Source organism: Bufo bufo, chromosome 9 (assembly GCF_905171765.1).
Source record: "Bufo bufo chromosome 9, aBufBuf1.1, whole genome shotgun sequence".
Taxonomy (NCBI): Eukaryota; Metazoa; Chordata; class Amphibia; order Anura; family Bufonidae; genus Bufo; species Bufo bufo.
In genome coordinates this window covers 47,533,208-47,555,267 of record NC_053397.1, presented here as the reverse complement: position 1 = coordinate 47,555,267, position 22,060 = coordinate 47,533,208, and the positions used below count along the sequence as shown (strand labels likewise).

General features: G+C 40.2%; 1 protein-coding gene across 2 annotated transcripts in view; it reads left to right on the top strand.

Annotated features, from left to right (window-relative positions):
• Window positions 1–22,060, top strand: part of DPYD (dihydropyrimidine dehydrogenase) — a 1,571,083-nt gene that overhangs the window by 517,562 nt on the left and 1,031,461 nt on the right. For both annotated transcript variants that reach the window (XM_040406865.1, XM_040406866.1), the window contains exon 8: window positions 3,255–3,342. In XM_040406865.1, coding sequence (XP_040262799.1) covers window positions 3,255–3,342 — 88 coding nt within the window. The remainder of the gene's footprint in view (window positions 1–3,254; window positions 3,343–22,060) is intronic.

The window sequence follows — 22,060 nt, the reverse complement described above, 5'->3', positions numbered from 1 at the left end:
GACATGAAGCCTGATTCTCTGCTATGGGACCTCTCTCCTCTGCCTGGGTGCCTGGGCCTAAATATGTGACAATGGACTGTTCTAGTGGTGGGTGACGTGAAGTCTGATTCTCTGCTATGACATGAAGACTGATTCTCTGCTGACATGAAGCCAGATTCTCTGCTATGGGACCTCTCTCCTCTGTCTGGGTGCCGGGGCCTAAATATATCTGACAGTGGCCTGTTCCAGTGGTGGGTGACATGAAGCCTGATTCTCTGCTATGACATGAAGACTGATTCTCTGCTGACATGAAGCCTGATTCTCTGCTATGGGACCTCTCTCCAATTGATATTGGTTAATTTATTTTTTTTTTTTATTCATTTCCCTATCCACATTTGTTTGCAGGGGATTTAACTACATTTTGCTGCCTTTTGCAGCCCTCTAGCCCTTTCCTGGGCTGTTTTACAGCCTTTTTAGTGCCGAAAAGTTTGGGTACCCATTGACTTTAATGGGGTTCGGGTTCTGGACGAAGTTCGGGTCGGGTTCGGATCCCGAACCTGAACATTTCCGGGAAGTTCGGCCGAACTTCTCGAACCCGAACATTCAGGTGTTCGCTCAACTCTACTTGTAACATCCCCAATAAATAAAATATCATTCCCAAAATGATCCAAACATGAAGTAGACATATGGGGAATGTAAAGTAATAACTATTTTTGGACGTATTACTATGTATTATAGAAGTAGAGAAATTGAAACTTGGAAATTTGCAATTTTTTCCAAATATTTGGTAAATTTGGTATTTTTTTATAAATAAAAAATTATTTTTTTGACTTCATTTTACCAGTGTCATGAAGTACAATATGTGACGAAAAAACAGTCTAAGAATGGCCTGGATAAGTCAAAGCATTTTAAAGTTATCAGCACTTAAAGTGAGACTGGTCAGAGTCCTTAAGGGGTTAATCAGTGTATGGTGATATACTGTGGAGGAAAGATCTTTTACATGGTACTTATCCTCTCTCACTCCCCCAAAGCCACCGTGTCCGCTGCGGGCTCTTCCAACCAGATGTGGCCATTTCCTTTCCTGTTCACAAGAGCCCACAGTGTGCGCCAGTGTAGCGGATACAGATATGGCCGCATTGGGGGAGCAAGGGTAAGTACAATGTAACAGATCTTCCCTCCACAGGTTAGCACCATACTCAAATACAGTAAGACAAAATACTCAGAAAACTCCTTTTATAAATGCAAATGTATGGTTGCTGAAGATAACCGTTGTCTTAGCTTCAAATACAGTAGATAATAAGTAAAATATGGACACAAAATTTCCTACCAACTACTAATAATCATAATCAACATAAAAATTGAAACAGGTTTTTGGGGAAACAATTGGACATTCCCTGGGTGTGACAAAAATATACACTAGGGATGCAAAGTTTCACTGAAATCCAGGTTCGAACATGGTGATATTGGAAAATAATAGCATTCTTAAGACAGAATGCAAACCAATATGGCCATTTAGGGGTTGAAAAAAAAAAAAATCACCTCATCCACTTGATCGCGCTGCAGCAGCTTCTTCTATCTTCTATCTATCTCTCCCACGTGGTGACGTCATCACACATATCGCAGATCCTTTGGCAGGTTCTCCTGTTCAGTGAAAATAGAAGAAGCTGCTGTAGTGTGATCAAGTGGATGAGGTGAGTTGTTGTTTTTTTGACCCCTAAATGGCTATATTGGTTTGCATTCTGTCTTACGAATGCTATTATTTTCCAATATAACAATGTTATAACCGAAAATAATAAAGTAAAGTTTGTGGGATTCGGGGGGTTGATCTGAAGTTTGGCCGAACCCAGCGAACTCGAACTTCCAAGGGGTCCTTTAACCCTAATATACACTAATATGCTACTGTTGATGCACTAAAATACACTTATTGTGCGCTTATAAACTGTAGAAAAATTGCAACAGGTTTTAGGGGGAAAGGGCTGACTCCTACACTTAAAAAAAATAGTCTACTGTCTCTTTTTGGATCTCTGTGGGACAGTGCAGGAGCCTATATACATGTGATTTGGGAACAGCTCCAGCCGCTATGACAGTCAGACACACAACACTTACTCACCCTATCCTGTGCCTACCTAAATAAATACATTTATACTTTAATTTTTCAGGCATTATTGTTTATTTTATTTTTATTATGGGGAAAGGAGGGGTAACTTAATTTTTATTTATTTTTTTAACTTATTTTAACTTTTTTTTAGCCCCCCTTTAGGGCATGTGATTATGCTATCTTCAGATCGCTTATGCCCTACTTAGCAAATTTGTCTTTCATTGCAATGATAATTCATTGCAATGTTCTTATGAAGCTCTACCACCTGCAGGCCCCCATAAGAACTACAACTGTAATAGCATAGCCTTCTTCAGAGAGACCCAGGCTATTGCAAACAATGAATGGCTCTTCTGATCACCCTGAGGGTGACCTATTCAAGCCCTGGGAGTGCAGCACTCCTGGGGAAAGCCACCTCAGATGCCATGGTCCCAATTGACCATGGCATTTGAGGGGTTAAATGTCTGCGATCAGTGTTATCGCCAATTGCAGACATTATCCCCAGGTGTCGTCTATGTGAAACAGCAGAAACCTGGAGTGGGTTCCTTCTTCAAAAATATGACTTCCACCGTAAATGTACACCAATGGTTGTCAGAGAGTTAACTAATATCCAAGTTATGCTCCAAGGCCTGTTTAAAAGGTTGAGCATTGACTTAAAATAGCTTTGTTACTGCTGGTGTTGTAAGACACCCAGCTTTCCTTTCCTTTTGGAAGGAAAGCTGAATTGCAGGTCTTTTTCCCAGCAGAGCGTTATGCACGCTAGTTGACCTGTTCTCTCCCTCTCAGCATATTTAATATGAATTTTAGACAGCATGGGTGGGTGGACATATGAATATATGATTGGGGTTCTATATATTGAGCATTTTACCTTAACTGTTTGCCTATATATAAGAAACCTTTTGAACGTTTTCATTTCTGTGCCTTAAAATGTGGTTAGCGATATTGAATGTCTGTTCCCTGCATGCACTGTGCATTGTTAGAAATAGAAAAAGAACCTTCTTTCTAATCACATTTTAATGAGCAGTTTGCAAATCATATTATGTATCCTCTTTGTCTTATCTATCCTGTCTTATTCTCCTCCAGGCTTTCAAAGTTTGTACTCTGTTTCCAAACACTCTTCTCCCTTATTAGGTTACATTACATTAGTTTTCTTAATTGGCAATGTATTTTCTTTTATAAGGTAATTGAGGGCAAGGGCCTGGGAATGCATGGAATGAATATAAGATCTCTGAAGGAAGAGGGATTTGCAGCAATATTCATTGGGATTGGTAAGTTTTTCTTATCACTGCTTGTTTCCATTTTGCAATATGTTTGTTCATAATAATCTGCATAATATATCCCGTTAGATCTGCATTTAGAAAAGATGAGTTTCTACAGTTTCAGACAAATAGACAAATATGACAGTCAACTCAAGTTATATCAGTGATGACACAATGTGGTAATAAGAGATATAGAGATATTAAAAGATATGGTGGACAATCGTAGGGTGCCACCCTGACCCATAGGCAGACTAAAGTGATTGCTCACTTTATTGAAAATTCTACGTAGTGCTATTAACCATACTATAAGTGACTTATTCATAGGATGATATAATATAATCTGGCCAATGTCCTGATATCAGAAGTTCTACACACTTGTTTCAGTACAGTCTCTTCAAGGACTTGAAGAAGCTCCCATCCTGAAAAAAGGCCACTGATGGAAGGACATGTGACCAGTCACCAGACCCATCCATCAGTGGGCTTTATTGAATAACATTAGAAACTAGTGCATTGACAGTGGTGTGTATACTTTATTCAATGAAGGACATTAGAGATGACTGAATTTTTGTGACTTCTATTCGGAATCAACCATCCCATCCAGTTTGGACCCGAGTAGATTTGACACAACCTGAAAGTGCTTCAATAGCCATAAAAAGTAGATGACATTCTGGTTGTCTCTCTCCAAACATTCTTGAATCACCTAAAATTCTGATACTATAGAATCCAAATTTTCACAGACTTTAAGTCTAAATCTGATCCTATATACTGTAATTGATTTGATCATGTCTAAAAGACACTTATGGACTGGTCATGTAATGTGCCCCTCCATCTGTGGCCATATTCCAACAGGAAGCCCCATATGGTGGGTAAAAACACTGTACTGAAAAAAAAAGGGGGCAGAACTTGTGAAATCAGGACATCAGGCAAATTCACATAAGGAAGTCAATTGTAGTGACTTTTACAGCATTTTTGGAAAAATGTACCAGATGTCATACTCATTTTAGCATTAATATCCTTCTAAGGGGCAAATGATAACCTCTCAGGCTTCATTGTGTGTGACCACAATCTTTTCAGCCTCTATAGGTGTCTGCGACAAGTACCATATGCATGTTTAAGGAGGTTGCAAGCTTTATTGTAGATTACTTAAGTTGGAAAAACTGTCCCAGTGGGCCCAAGGCTCAGACTGAAGAGATACTTCTGCATGAAAGTAGATGAACAAAAATTCACAGCTACCACTGGAGTAATGTTCATAGACTCGTGTGGATAGCTGCTACATCATAGAGATAGCTAAGGTCTACAGAGTAGACTATGTGAGCAACTATCAGCATATCTACGTAGCCATATAACCTGCTGCCCGGGGCTGAGGCATCCCACTCCGATGTAGAAACATTTCTTCTCTTAATTTTAGTAACACAAAATGCATCCCTGCAATGAACATTGTCAGCTAAATAATAGATTCTGTCAGGTGTGAAATTTGCAAAATGCGAACATGGACTAAATGGTGATTTCTTTTTAAATAAATGTTGTTAGTATTGCTCCTTTTGGCTGCATAAGTTTATCTATAAGAAGAGGTAAGTCTGTAAGGAGTTTCACATTTTTGTACACCTTGGGTTGGGAATACTATGTGAACAAATGGTGTGGCTACACAGGGCCCTTGTAAGTAATGGGCCCTGTAGGTAATACCTTTGAATAAGAGAGCATGTTGCTCAGGGGCCCAATGACTGCACTTTTTGCTCTTCAATTAGTGATTAAAATTGGATTATAAAGGATGGACAGTCTAGACACATGAAGGAGGTGCTATAAGATCCTAAACATCAAGGAGCCTATACATTGTTCATGCCCACATCACCATTGATGTCTTTGTCCAGAAATATGCTGATTTAAGGACAACTCTTCTAAAGAGATCTACAAGTCAAAAGTCCCCTCAGCATTGTCCTTCGATATAATAATGATGAAATGGTTGAAGGGAGCAATTCCAATCATAACCCTGTGTTATGCCTTACACACACATCTATGATAAGGTCCTTGACCAGACGATGAAGATGTCCTGAAGGGTCTATTGTTGGTCTGTCTATAAATTTTTTGTCCCAATGTGTCAACTGTATATTATCTGAACTGCTAGGCTGGAAAAAAGGGATTTCCAGATGCTCTAATGCCAAAAACCATTGACAAAACATAAATGCCATTTGTCAGGTTAGACATCAATGGGCATTTTTGGTCTGCGACATGAACCAAAGTAATGCATGTCTCATGGTCAGAGGAAAAACAAGAATGTATGAACAAACACATTATAGGAATGGATTGGTGTGCTGTCCATGAAGAAGATAGGCAACAGACGTCTGTGATTCACTGACTAGAGAAGGAGTCCTTACAGAACTCGTAATTCTATCATTCCCTTATACCATATATTCATGGTGGAGCTCTGTACAAAATGGGAACCTTTTTCTTTCATCTAATGGAAGCCCTGGTGTTTTAGCTTCTTGTCTGCTATATAACCATTTCTCTGATAAATGGTGACATTAAACATGTTCTCTACATCCTTTATACCTAGTGATGCAATAAACATTGGCAATGCAAGAGAATGTTCTGTTCCATAAGTGTAGCCATATGCTGCAGGTTTGAATTATCAAAATGTACAGCATGTCAAGAGAAAAAGCATTTGTCATGTGTTAGACTTTCTTCCCCCGTGCCTAGGCTTGCTCTTGTCAGTTTACTCAATGAACTGAGATGATTGAGAGATATATGGTTCCTCTAATGGTGTTCGTGAGCAAACACTGGTTTCTACATCTTTAAGCATTTCACCTGAGTTGATCTGTATTCATTCAAACACTTGTGAATGCAGTGCATACAACATATTAATTCATCACGCTCGAAAACTGCATGTACCATCCTGCCTCATCACATCACATAAGTAAAAAAAAAGAGAGAGTTGCTTTTCAATGCACGTACTTGCAGCATGCATCAAATCAAGCTTTGCAGTGTGAAGTGTTTGCGTGGTTTGTGTTCCACATCTCAAATCATAAAAAACAAATTCAAGTGGTTTCCTGTGAATTTATACGGTATTAAAGTGCCAACAGGATGGCATAGCAGGCATTTATCTGCGTAATATGTACATTATGGGCAGTATCCGTAAATGACTCCTGCACAGCTGATGCGTTTGGCTACATTTTATTTTATGTTTAGGAAACATTCCATGGTTATTGCTATTCTGTTACCATTTTCATTTCACATAATGAAGGATTGTATTTCTAAAAAGCTTATGCTGAGGATGAATGGCTAGAATACATTTTCTGAGAACCAAATCAAGGGAGGAGATGAATGGTGCTTATTATTGCCTTTATAGGATGCATCATCTTCTGCAAATTGCGACTATGCTAACAATATACAGTACACATGAGCCACTTCTCATTGGGGTTTACAACAGGGGCACCTATGCCTGTCCTCTATAAAAAGACCAACAGATCACACTTTTGGAATGGTGCAATAACAGAAAATGAATAGGTAGGGGCGACAACCAAGCCCTTTCACCTAAGGTGCTAGATAGACTCTGAATGAGAGTGCTGTATATTGTACAGTGCTGTATATTGTAAATAGAGATGAGCAAATTATTCAAAAATTTGATTCAGCTGCTTCGTCCAATTTTACAAATAAAATTGTTTTGTAACAAATAACTTATCGCATTTGTTTGTAATTAGTGGGTGCAATGACAGGCAGTGGTGATGGCGCCGCCTATCCCCCATCATAGTACCTCTCAGATGCCACGTTCATACTAGGGTTGTTCCAGTACCAAAATTTTGATTCGGTTTCGATACCATAAAAAAGTATTGCGATACTCGATACCACGCGAAAAAAATTAAACACGAAAAAAAGCCACGTGCAATCCACATTTTATGGAACGTCCGTCCCATTATAGAACAGTCATATCCTATTTTTTGTGAGAACAAGATGACCAAAAAATTTTTTTCGAATCGCACAGTTTTTCTTTTATAGTGTTCACCGCATAAGAGATTTTTTTATATTTTGGAATTTTCTGACGTGGCGATATGTACTATTTTATTTATTTATTGTTTAATTAGGAAAGGGGGTGATTTATACTATTTTGGTAAATTTTTTTAACTTTTTTTTTACAGTTTATTTAATAACTATTTCCCCCCCTTAGGGGCTAGAACCTGGTATCTTTTAATCCCTTGTCCTATTCACCCTAATAGAGCTTTATAAGGGTGAATAGGATATCACACTCTCCCTGCTGCCCTGTGCATAGTACACACAGCAGCAGGGAGCTGATTATGGCAGCCATGGCTTCAGTAGCGTCCTGGCTGCCATGGTAACTGATAGGAGCCCCAGGATTACACTGCTGGGGCTCCGATCGGAACTGCCACTGCCACCAATGAGAGGAGGTGAGGGGACTCTTGGCCACTGCCACCAACGATCAAAATTTTTGGGGAAAGGGGGCGCACTGCGCCACCAATGTTTTTAATACTAGGGGCGGGGTGGGGAGGGAGCACTGCGGCACCTGAGGAGTTAAGTGCTGCGGATCGCAGCACCCTGTCAGAGGCCTGTCAGAGGCATGGTGCCGGCAATGTGTTTTTGACGCTTGTATTTGTATATTAAACATTAGTTATCATTGGTGGCGCAGTGCGCCCACTCCTCCTCCACCCCTCCGCGCCCTCAATGGTGGCAGCGGCAGCAGCAGTACAGGGGGAAGGGAGAGACTGCTTCCTTCTCCCCGTGCTGCTGAGGGAACATAGCCGCTCTTAAAGCAACACGCTCATGTTCTCTGATACTGGACTGTGCAGCAGCACAGCCTAGTATTGATAAAAGACAAATCCCGGTATTGTATCAATACTGGGACAAAAGTATTTACTGGGTATCGAAAGTTCAATACCCGAAACAACCCTAGTTTATACATGATCGCGGCATCTGATATAAATAGCAGAGTGTAAAATCAAAAATAAAAAAAAGCTTATTTACCTCATTTATTTGCTTGCAACGGGTTGGCCGCCGCCATCTTGCTTGAAGATCTGCTTCAAAATCTTGTGTGGCCCCGCGTGGTGACGTCATACATCACTGCACACGGGATGTTGTGCTAGATCTTCAAGCAAGATATGGCGGCCACCGGACAAATGGATGAGGTAAGTATATATATATATTTTTTTTTCTTTATTTTTTTTTACACTATCTCAGATAAAATCGGCTTTGCGGTGAAATTAATTTATCCTGAAATTTGATTCGCTCAACACTAATTGTAATCATATACAGAGAAAACTGTTATGGGAAGTGTGTCTGAAATCCCAGAGTCATACAGCTACGCATGCTGATCAGCTGCCAGAGTCCTGCACTCAATGATAGCTGGACCCCTGCTGTATGTGGCAGCATCGGTGACCGCGGCATGTGCAGTATGCTGATGGGTCCCGCGTGTCCATCGGGTCCCCACGCTGCTTTGACGGGGATCCGATGGCTGGGAAGGCAGCCCAATGCCTTCCTTAGGCATTATGACTGCCTTCCCTGTCAGCCTGTGAGATCCAGCCCCCTGGATCTCACAGGAAGCAGGCTATAAGTGTATTACACTGTGTAATACACTTACAGCCAGTGCACTACAATACAGATATATTGTAATGCATTGTGCAGGGGATCAGACCCCAAAAGTTGAAGTCCCAGAGTGGAACAAAAAAATTAAGTAAAAAAAAGTAAATAAGTTTAACACAATAACAAATTAAAAGATTCAAGTAAACAAAAAGTCTCCTTTTCCCAAAATAAAGTAAAAAAAAATTGTGAAACATAGAAAAAAATAAAAAAAAAGTTGACATATTAGGTATCACCCCATCTGTATCGACTGGCTCTATAAAAATATCACATGATTTACCCCATCAAGTGAACGCCATAAAAAATAAATAAAAAAATAAAAATATTTCCAAAACAGCCATTTTCTGGTCACCTTGCCTCACAAAATTTGTAATACCAAGCCATCAAAAAAGTGTATGTAGCCCAAAATGGTACCAATGAAACAATCATCTCATCCCGCAAAAAATGATCCCCTACTTAAGACAATTGCCCAATAAAGAAAAAAAAAGAAAAAAATAAGATTTTATTCTGTTTAAAATGGCTTTCACTGTGTAAACCTTAACAAAAAGAAAAATGATAGAGATATTATGTACCACCGGGTCTGTAACAACCTGCTGTATAAAATATCACATGATATGCCGCCTCAGGGGAATGCTGTAAAAAAAAAAAAACTATGCCAAAACAACCAGTTACCTTGCCTCACAAAAAGTATAATACCAAGCGATCAAAAAGTCTTATGTACCCCAAAATGGTTTCAATAAAAAAATGTCACCTCATCCTGCAAAAAATGAACTCCCACATAAGACAATCACTCAAAAAATAAAAACCTGTAAACCAATCCATCAAGATCTGCGCTTCAAAAGCCATATGGCGCTTCTTCCATTCTGAGTCCTGTCATGTGCCCCCACAGCAGTTTACCACTACATATGGGGTCTTGCCGTATTCAGGAGAAAATGAGTAATTATGGGGTGCTTTTTCTCCTATTACCCCTTGTGAAAATGAAACATTTTGGGCTAAAGAAACGAAACTTTTAATTTTTACAGCCAAGTGTTTCCAAATTCCGTAAAACGCTTTGGGGGTCAAAGTGCTCAGTACCTCCGTCAATATATTCTTTAAGGGGTGTAGTTTCCAAAATGGTGTCACTTTTTGAGGGTTACGACTGTAGGGGTACATCAGGGTCTCCTCAAATACAAAATGGTGCTTAAAAACCATTCTAGCAAAATCTGCCTCCAAAATCCATATGGCGCTAGTTTCCTTCTGACCACTGCCACATACCCAGTTTACCACCACATATGGGGTACTTCTGTAAACTGCAGAAACAGAGTAATATATATTGTGGTTTATTTTGCTGTCAACCTTTACTGTGTTGCTGTCACGGGTGACCGAAAGAGAAGACGTCATCGGCGCAGGCGCACTGAGGGAGTGCTGAGGAGACGAGCCTCCTTATCTCAGAGCGCCTGCGCCGAATCAACACAGGCGCGCGATTTTTGAAATGCTGACAGGGCTGGCCGGAGGAGGAGATCGCGGCTGGCCCTGTCATTCAACAGAAGGAGGGGGTGGTTTTCTGCGGCTGCTACCAGCAAGTAGACGCCCTACTTGCTGGTAGAAAGGTAATTAGCATATCATAAAAGTAAGTTTTTTGCTAAATCTACTGAACGGAAATTATTAATAACATAATGTATGGCAATATGGCAGGATAGAGATTATAAGTACACAAAAAAAATATATGAGTTTAGTGGGGTGACAGAAGCCCTTTAACATCAACAACACTGAATCAAAAGTAATCAAAGAGGCTGTTAGATGCCTCAATGCTCTGCCAGTCTCCTTGAGCTCCTGACATCTGTCACAGGAGGGACCGTGACAGTTGCAAGAAAAAATTGATTATCATAAAAAATCTACAAAAAAATAAGAAATTTTAGAATTTCACCTCCATTTTCCTTTAATTCTTGTGGAACACCTGAAGGGTTAACAACGTTTGTAACATCAGTTTTGAATAATTTGAGGGGTGTAGTTTCTAGTGTTGGACGTGAATTTTAATCGCGAGTATCGTCAATTTGAGAATTCGCAAGGATTTTGAATATAGTGCTATATATTCATATTCGCAAATATTCTAGATGAACCCTTGATCCCTCCCTGCTTCTTCTGTCTGAGCTTAGCAACATCCCTAGCAACCAATAGGAAAGTTGCCTACCCCTTACTATATAAGAACCTCCCCAGCAGCCATTTTCTGCAGTGTCATTGCTGTGCTCTGTGCTTTACTGAGTCATTACATTAGATAGTTAGTTAGTTAGCTCATATATATAATACAGATAGTTAGTGGGAGATAGTCAGTGTAGGTTAGATAGTGATATAATGTAGGGCAGGGTGTTAGGTAGTGTGATAGGTTCTGCTGTCCTTACATACATGCTACACATACATGCTACACATAGTGCTGTGATGTCACAAGTTCACAACAATACTTAGTGCTCCAATCAGTAATATGTAGTCAGACCTGCTAAAATGTGAAGTTGCACGTATTGCACCAAAATATGTGCATCATTAATTGCCGATTTGCGCTATTACGAATATATTAGAGCACTCTATCTGCATATAAAGCTACTGTAATGTTCTGCCATCTAAACCATTTCATCCAGCCTCAGGAAACTTCTAGCAGCTTGAAAAATATAGCTAAAGTGACCCACGCCTGTATTGCGTGCGCAATACGCGCATATTACATTGCCGATTTTAACAATCAATAAAATAATGGTGGATTCTCGAATTCGCTAATTTATGATGAATATTCGCCCAAATATTCACAAAATTTCACAAATTTGAATATTGCCCCTGCCGTTCATCACTAGTAGTTTCTAAAATGCTGCCATTTATGGGTGGTTTACATTATGTGAGACCCTCAAAATCACTTTATAACTGAACTGGTGCTTAAAAATTTTTTTTTTAAATTTTAAAAATTGCTTCTAAAATTCTAAGCCTTCTAACGTCTGATAAAAATAAAATGACATTTACAAAATGATGCCAACATAAGCAAAATTATGCCAAGCAGACATGAAGAATGTCGATTGATAAATATTATATGAGGTCTTAAAAATAGAGAATTGCAAATTTAGAAAATTGAGAATTTTTCAAAATTTTGGGTAAATTTGAGATTATTTTATAAATGAAGGTGAATTATTTCGGCTCAAATTTACCACTGTCATGAAGTACAATGTGTCACGAGAAAGCAATCTCAGAATGGCTTGGATAAGTAAAAGCATTCCAAAGTTATTACCACATAAAGTGACACATGTCAGATATGCAAAAATCGGCCTGGAAAAGTGGCTCGGTGCTGAAAGGGTTAAAGGGTTTCTGTCATCAGAAAAGTCGTTATATAGCTGGCTGACATTAGCGATGTGCTAATGTCAGCAGAACATAACTGTATGACTTATATTTCCCTGCCTGCGACCGTTCGCGCTAAATAATGACTTTTATCATATGCAAATGAGCCTCTAGGTGCTAGTAGGGCGTTGCTGCAGCACCTAGAGGCTCCGTCCTCTCACCGTTTGGCACGCCCTTGTAAAGGTTATTGACGGCAGCATGCAAGGGATTTGCGGGGCATGGAGGAGACCAAGGATGTCAATAACCTTTATATGCAAACTAGCACCTTGGCTCATTTGCATATTATAAAAGTCATTATTTAGCGCGAACGGCGGCAGGCAGGGAGATATAAGTCATACAGTTATGTTTCGGCTGACATTAGCACATCGCTAATGTCAGTCAACTACATAACGATTTTTCTGATGACAGAAACCCTTTAAAGTTTCTTCAGATAAACAAGGAAAAAAGGGAACCTTGGGTGGAGCCAAAATATAAACTGATGTTTGTATGTTCGAAAATTGGAGTTGGTGGTGGCTGCTCTCCTACAGGGAGTGCAGAATTATTAGGCAAGTTGTATTTTTGAGGATTAATTTTATTATTGAACAACAACCATGTTCTCAATGAACCCAAAAAACTCATTAATATCAAAGCTGACTATTTTTGGAAGTAGTTTTTAGTTTGTTTTTAGTTTTAGCTATTTTAGGGGGATATCTGTGTGTGCAGGTGACTATTACTGTGCATAATTATTAGGCAACTTAACAAAAAACAAATATATACCCATTTCAATTATTTATTTTTACCAGTGAAACCAATATAACATCTCAACATTCACAAATATACATTTCTGACATTCAAAAACAAAACAAAAACAAATCAGTGACCAATATAGCCACCTTTCTTTGCAAGGACACTCAAAAGCCTGCCATCCATGGATTCTGTCAGTGTTTTGATCTGTTCACCATCAACATTGCGTGCAGCAGCAACCACAGCCTCCCAGACACTGTTCAGAGAGGTGTACTGTTTTCCCTCCTTGTAAATCTCACATTTGATGATGGACCACAGGTTCTCAATGGGGTTCAGATCAGGTGAACAAGGAGGCCATGTCATTAGATTTTCTTCTTTTATACCCTTTCTTGCCAGCCACGCTGTGGAGTACTTGGACGTGTGTGATGGAGCATTGTCCTACATGAAAATCATGTTTTTCTTGAAGGATGCAGACTTCTTCCTGTACCACTGCTTGAAGAAGGTGTCTTCCAGAAACTGGCAGTAGGACTGGGAGTTGAGCTTGACTCCATCCTCAACCCGAAAAGGCCCCACAAGCTCATCTTTGATGATACCAGCCCAAACCAGTACTCCACCTCCACCTTGCTGGCGTCTGAGTCGGACTGGAGCTCTCTGCCCTTTACCAATCCAGCCACGGGCCCATCCATCTGGCCCATCAAGACTCACTCTCATTTCATCAGTCCATAAAACCTTAGAAAAATCAGTCTTGAGATATTTCTTGGCCCAGTCTTGACATTTCAGCTTGTGTGTCTTTTTCAGTGGTGGTCGTCTTTCAGCCTTTCTTACCTTGGCCATGTCTCTGAGTATTGCACACCTTGTGCTTTTGGGCACTCCAGTGATGTTGCAGCTCTGAAATATGGCCAAACTGGTGGCAAGTGGCATCTTGGCAGCTGCACGCTTGACTTTTCTCAGTTCATGGGCAGTTATTTTGCGCCTTGGTTTTTCCACACGCTTCTTGCGACCCTGTTGACTATTTTGAATGAAACGCTTGATTGTTCGATGATCACGCTTCAGAAGCTTTGCAATTTTAAGAGTGCTGCATCCCTCTGCAAGATATCTCACTATTTTTGACTTTTCTGAGCCTGTCAAGTCCTTCTTTTGACCCATTTTGCCAAAGGAAAGGAAGTTGCCTAATAATTATGCACACATAATATAGGGTGTTGATGTCATTAGACCACACCCCTTCTCATTACAGAGATGCACATCACCTAATATGCTTAATTGGTAGTAGGCTTTCGAGCCTATACAGCTTGGAGTAAGACAACATGCATAAAGAGGATGATGTGGTCAAAATACTCATTTGCCTAATAATTCTGCACGCAGTGTATATAGCCTATGATATGGTGCTACAAGTCCAGGGAGAGGACACCCTACCTCTCTAGAGAAAATGAAAATAGAACAAGGTTGTATGGACGAGCACTCTAACAGTTGGCACACATTTATTGAAAATATATAATAAGCTAGCAATATAAAATAGATAAAACAATACAATAAAATACAAGTGTATGAATACAACCACTATGGGGTGATGGGTATTGGTGGATATTCTTCAATATCCGAAACAGTCCTTGAGGTAAAATGGTAAAATTGGTATAGAGGCCTTGTAATGGCCTAAGTGTCTATAGAAGTCCAATAACCCTAATCAAATGGCAATGATGCTTGTATAGTTCCAACGGTTCTGGCAGGCTGCCGCTATTCAGTGCATTCAGTGGTAGTCCCGTATCATACAAAAATACTCTAATGGAGATACACTTGCCGGCTTTTCAGCCGCTTACCTCCCCTTCGTATGCGGCTTCAGTCCTGCGGTTTGCTCAGACTGCGTGCATAGGGCCCATAGGATGCGGCGTCTCCCGTTGTTGGATACAATAGCCGGGTTTGCCGACTATAATAGCGCTTACCTTTTCTTGTGAGTGGTATACTTAGCTTTCACAGTGCGGGTAAAGCGCATAGATCATCCCCGTTAGTATGCAGGGCCGGCGTCTCGCAGTGTTCTGTTTGATGCCCGCGTTGAACGCTTGCGGGGTGATGGGATGGTGTTTGCTTGCGTCACTTCCTGTAGATACCGGTGGTGACGTATTCCTTGTATAGCGTCCGATAATTCCAGGCTGCGATATTCAGATGTTGAATATTATCGATATCAAAGTCCTGTTTGCATGGCCATGCAATTGAAGAAGTGTCGACAGGTATATGGCGTGAAACCCAGACGCGTTTCGGGAGTTGTCACTCTCCCTTCCTCAGTGGTTGCGCCATACCTGTCTAAATGCGCCTTATATACTTCTCTAGGTTATCCTCAAAGCCTGGTTCGGACCTCCGGATCCGATTTTTCCATTTCTGTATAATTTGAAATTTCTAGTTTTCACAGTCTGTTTGTTATTATTTTCTGTTTTTCGTGATAATGTCCGATTTTGGGTATCACTGAGTCCATAATAGCCTTTTAATTACTAATATATTTATTGGGTTTCACTCTCTTGTCAATGTCAAGAGAGGACAAACAAACATATCATTCAGCATATACCCCATTAGTGGATGCTTCCTATTATTTGAGACAATAATGATGATTTATGTAAAATAGAGAATCCTTACACTAAATAAAAAATTTTTAATAAATATATGGATAAAATATGTGAATAAAATGTGTTAGATAAAATCACAAAAAATAGATAGATGTGTATAATATAATCTATACATATAGTGGATATTAATTATAATATAAATCTGGAGTGCCGATAAGGGGCATAATTCATAACTCCCATCATTAGCACCACAACCTATGTACAAGCGTATGAGACCACAGTGTAACCAGGGCTGAGAGCATGTGAAGCGGCAGTGTTGCCATTATTGGCAGCACTATCAGTTATAATGATAGGAATAATGGGGGCCTCCCATTTGGGGATGGCCATATAACATGGCTTGGCTTAACCTCTGTATAAAGTGAGGTGAGGATACCCTCACAGGAAACCAAAGAGTTCCAACTCTGAGTTTAGTCCTGATGGTAACAGACTCCCAAACTCATATATTCGTCGGGACTCCCTTCTGGACATGTGTTTGATATAATTGCCTCCTCTCCAGTGTTGATCCACCTTTTCCAGTGCCATAAAGACGAGACTGGCTGGGTCACTGTTGTGGACCTCCTTGTAATGTTTAGACAAAGAGTGTTTGTCATAGCCTTTCTTAATGTTGGCTATATGTTCAGCCAGTCTCGTCTTTAATAACCGTTTGGTTCTGCCGATATATTGTTTGTTGCAGGGGCACTGGACCAGGTAGACAACACCGGTAGAGTTGCATGTGAGGCAATCTTTAATGTCCCAAACGAACGTGTTTTGTGTAGAGGAAACTGTGGTGGTCTTACGGGGTTTGTTATTGATTTTACATGCTATGCATTTACCGCATTTGAAAAACCCTTTCAGATCCATCCAAGTTCCTATCACTGATCCTTTTTTCTCTCTAGATTTCACGGAGGGGGCTATTTTGATGCCCAAATTGGGTGCCCTAGTGAATATGACTTTTGGAGATGTAGGTAAAAGATGACCTATCACTCTATCGTTTAATATATGGTGCCAGTGTGTCTTCACTATTTGCTGTATTTTTCTGTGGTCATCATTAAAAGGGAGGATAATCCTATTACTAATCTCTTCATTGGTCTGGGATTTTTTCTTAGTTTCCACTTTACTGTCAAAGAAGGCTTGTCTGTCTAATTTCCTAACCCTTTCCAAAGCTTTTTCCACTATTTCGTCCGGATAGTCTTTTTCCCGGAATAGCTGCCACATTCCAGCTGCCTCCTCCTCAAAGGAAGGGAGAGTGACAACTCCCGAAACGCGTCTGGGTTTCACGCCATATACCTGTCGACACTTCTTCAATTGCATGGCCATGCAAACAGGACTTTGATATCGATAATATTCAACATCTGAATATCGCAGCCTGGAATTATCGGACGCTATACAAGGAATACGTCACCACCGGTATCTACAGGAAGTGACGCAAGCAAACACCATCCCATCACCCCGCAAGCGTTCAACGCGGGCATCAAACAGAACACTGCGAGACGCCGGCCCTGCATACTAACGGGGATGATCTATGCGCTTTACCCGCACTGTGAAAGCTAAGTATACCACTCACAAGAAAAGGTAAGCGCTATTATAGTCGGCAAACCCGGCTATTGTATCCAACAACGGGAGACGCCGCATCCTATGGGCCCTATGCACGCAGTCTGAGCAAACCGCAGGACTGAAGCCGCATACGAAGGGGAGGTAAGCGGCTGAAAAGCCGGCAAGTGTATCTCCATTAGAGTATTTTTGTATGATACGGGACTACCACTGAATGCACTGAATAGCGGCAGCCTGCCAGAACCGTTGGAACTATACAAGCATCATTGCCATTTGATTAGGGTTATTGGACTTCTATAGACACTTAGGCCATTACAAGGCCTCTATACCAATTTTACCATTTTACCTCAAGGACTGTTTTGGATATTGAAGAATATCCACCAATACCCCCCATAGTGGTTGTATTATACACTTGTATTTTATTGTATTGTTTTATCTATTTTATATTGCTAGCTTATTATATATTTTCAATAAATGTGTGCCAACTGTTAGAGTGCTCGTCCATACAACTTTCGTCCAATTTTCATTTCTCTAGAGAGGTAGGGTGTCCTCTCCCTGGACTTGTAGCACCATATCATAGGCTATATAGGAGAGCAGCCACCACCAACTCCATTTTCTTGATTACACAGTTTTCACCCTAGTGAGTGAGCTCCTCCATATAGCACTATGGACATTTGGCATCACATTCAAAATAAAAAAACTAAAGCGGACACATTTAAGTTTGATGATGTGGATTATGGAACAACAATGAATGATAAGAATATGGTGGATCTATTCAGAGATCTTGAAGGCCTGTTGCAAAAGCAACTTAGACAGCATTGGGAAATTAGGTCACTCCAATTTTATATAGAACATCAAAAAGTTCCCAAAGGATTATTGTTACACAAGATTCCAGCCCAAGATTTGATGAGTGAGACATTTGAGGAGGAGTGGAACACACTCCTACACAATCACTCTATCTCACTCATCAAATTAATTATTAAAAGGAGAACAGAGATATTAGGGGATCTCAACAAAAAAATCGAAGGACTGAAGGAACAGATAGACAAATTACCCAGAAATGGGGATTTCGATATCTGGCAAGAAAGAATATGCAGGGGACTAGATAAGATAGAAAATGAGATTATAAATAAAAAAACAAAGAAACACCTTTATACGTATAATAATTTGCAAATAGAAGAGTCGGGGGATTATTTAAAATCACCACAGAGGATAGTTTCACATAGACAAGTTGACACACAAGAAAATACACATAATCATTATGCTGTGTCAGTGAGTAATAGATACGAACAACTTTCGGACCAGCCTTTTTTAGATCACACTCCAGCTCACCACAGAACAAAAATAAGACACAGGGAACAAACACCCCCTCACAATCAGGAATCACACAAACACCAATACAATTTGAGACAGAGATATCACCATGCACAACAAAACACAAATCAGTATCACAATACACAAAGAAAAAAATACCATTCACAGCCCACAATAAATCACGGGGAAAACTCAAGACACCATTATCACAGATATACAGACGAACCCGAAAGACGAGAAGGAGTAAGAGGAAAAGAGTCATCACACACGAGACACCGATAGGGAATACAGCATCAGTTATCAATTTAAGTTCCATTACACTCACTACAGCACAGACTAAATTATTGGAAAAGGGTTTGAAATTTGCCCCGACTGAAAAAATTGATAAATTTTCAACGTATATAGGAATACAAAAATACATTAGGGGTGTCTGTCTCAAGAAGCATTTCTTGAAGAACCCTATAGTAAGAAATGAAGTTCGGGTTGTAGGTAAGACAAATCCTATACAAAAAGACCCGGCAGGAGGTGGTTCGGGCCTCAAAAAGAGATCCACCATGTTCCCAAGGAATGAAATAAGCCGAGAAATGGCAGTTTTCCAAAAAAAATGTGGAGGAAGATATCAGAAAACTTAAAGTTAAACCCACCTATCGAGATAATTTAACAAAACAAGAAGTCTCAGCATTAAAATCTCTCCAAAAGAAAGAATTGATCACTATACGTCCAGCCGATAAGGGGGGGGCTGTGGTTATATTGGACACCATCAAATATAATGGTGAATGTCTCAGACAGCTTGGGGATGATAAAACATATAAGAAATTGAAAAACGACCCCCTGAAAGAATTTGATAAGGAGTTGAAAGATTATTGTATACAGGGTCTTGAGCGGAAACTGATATCTCAGCAGGAATTCGAATTCATCTTGGGCACACAGGGAAGACTTCCGGTCTTCTACTGTCTGCCCAAGATTCATAAAGACCTAAAAAATCCCCCCGGCCGACCGATAGTCTCGGGCATTGAATCAATTACATCAAATTTATCTAGATATATAGATACACAACTACAGCCGATAGTGAAAAAAACGAAGTCATATATAAGGGATACAACCCATATCATCCAGACTTTAGAATGTCTGGATGTCCAACCAGAGTGGATTATGGGGACTCTGGATGTACAATCCCTTTATACATCAATTGACCATCAACAGGGATTGACTGCAGTGAGACAACAAATTGAAAGGGAGGGAGAACTAGAAGAAACCCACATACAGTTTATTTTGGATGGTATAGAGTACATCCTCAATCATAACTACTTTTATTTTGAGGGTGTATACTACCTGCAGAAATGTGGGACTGCCATGGGGACCAGGTTCGCCCCTAGCTATGCCAATCTATTTTTGGCAGAGTGGGAACATCACTTCATCAGACCCAGGCTGGGGGCGAGCCTGGCCCTATGGCGTCGCTACATAGATGATGTGGTATTCATTTGGAAGGGTGAAAGAGAATCCCTTGATCTCTTCTTGAAGGAGATCAATGAAAATCAACTGAATTTGGTTTTCAATGCCATGATCAAGGAAGAGACAGAATTCCTTGATCTGGTAATTAAAAAACTAAATAATCGGTTTGTCTGTCACACCTTTTTCAAGCCAACGAATAGAAATAGCTTCATCCAATATTCCAGCTGCCACCTCCCAAGATGGCTTGATAACATTCCGACTGGTCAGTTCCGCAGGATCAGGAGGAATTGCACGGAGGACCAGCGTTTTGAGGAGGAGGCAGCTGGAATGTGGCAGCTATTCCGGGAAAAAGACTATCCGGACGAAATAGTGAAAAAGCTTTGGAAAGGGTTAGGAAATTAGACAGACAAGCCTTCTTTGACAGTAAAGTGGAAACTAAGAAAAAATCCCAGACCAATGAAGAGATTAGTAATAGGATTATCCTCCCTTTTAATGATGACCACAGAAAAATACAGCAAATAGTGAAGACACACTGGCACCATATATTAAACGATAGAGTGATAGGTCATCTTTTACCTACATCTCCAAAAGTCATATTCACTAGGGCACCCAATTTGGGCATCAAAATAGCCCCCTCCGTGAAATCTAGAGAGAAAAAAGGATCAGTGATAGGAACTTGGATGGATCTGAAAGGGTTTTTCAAATGCGGTAAATGCATAGCATATAAAATCAATAACAAACCCCGTAAGACCACCACAGTTTCCTCTACACAAAACACGTTCGTTTGGGACATTAAAGATTGCCTCACATGCAACTCTACCGGTGTTGTCTACCTGGTCCAGTGCCCCTGCAACAAACAATATATCGGCAGAACCAAACGGTTATTAAAGACGAGACTGGCTGAACATATAGCCAACATTAAGAAAGGCTATGACAAACACTCTTTGTCTAAACATTACAAGGAGGTCCACAACAGTGACCCAGCCAGTCTCGTCTTTATGGCACTGGAAAAGGTGGATCAACACTGGAGAGGAGGCAATTATATCAAACACATGTCCAGAAGGGAGTCCCGACGAATATATGAGTTTGGGAGTCTGTTACCATCAGGACTAAACTCAGAGTTGGAACTCTTTGGTTTCCTGTGAGGGTATCCTCACCTCACTTTATACAGAGGTTAAGCCAAGCCATGTTATATGGCCATCCCCAAATGGGAGGCCCCCATTATTCCTATCATTATAACTGATAGTGCTGCCAATAATGGCAACACTGCCGCTTCACATGCTCTCAGCCCTGGTTACACTGTGGTCTCATACGCTTGTACATAGGTTGTGGTGCTAATGATGGGAGTTATGAATTATGCCCCTTATCGGCACTCCAGATTTATATTATAATTAATATCCACTATATGTATAGATTATATTATACACATCTATCTATTTTTTGTGATTTTATCTAACACATTTTATTCACATATTTTATCCATATATTTATTAAAAAATTTTTATTTAGTGTAAGGATTCTCTATTTTACATAAATCATCATTATTGTCTCAAATAATAGGAAGCATCCACTAATGGGGTATATGCTGAATGATATGTTTGTTTGTCCTCTCTTGACATTGACAAGAGAGTGAAACCCAATAAATATATTAGTAATTAAAAGGCTATTATGGACTCAGTGATACCCAAAATCGGACATTATCACGAAAAACAGAAAATAATAACAAACAGACTGTGAAAACTAGAAATTTCAAATTATACAGAAATGGAAAAATCGGATCCGGAGGTCCGAACCAGGCTTTGAGGATAACCTAGAGAAGTATATAAGGCGCATTTAGACAGGTATGGCGCAACCACTGAGGAAGGGAGAGTGACAACTCCCGAAACGCGTCTGGGTTTCACGCCATATACCTGTCGACACTTCTTCAATTGCATGGCCATGCAAACAGGACTTTGATATCGATAATATTCAACATCTGAATATCGCAGCCTGGAATTATCGGACGCTATACAAGGAATACGTCACCACCGGTATCTACAGGAAGTGACGCAAGCAAACACCATCCCATCACCCCGCAAGCGTTCAACGCGGGCATCAAACAGAACACTGCGAGACGCCGGCCCTGCATACTAACGGGGATGATCTATGCGCTTTACCCGCAC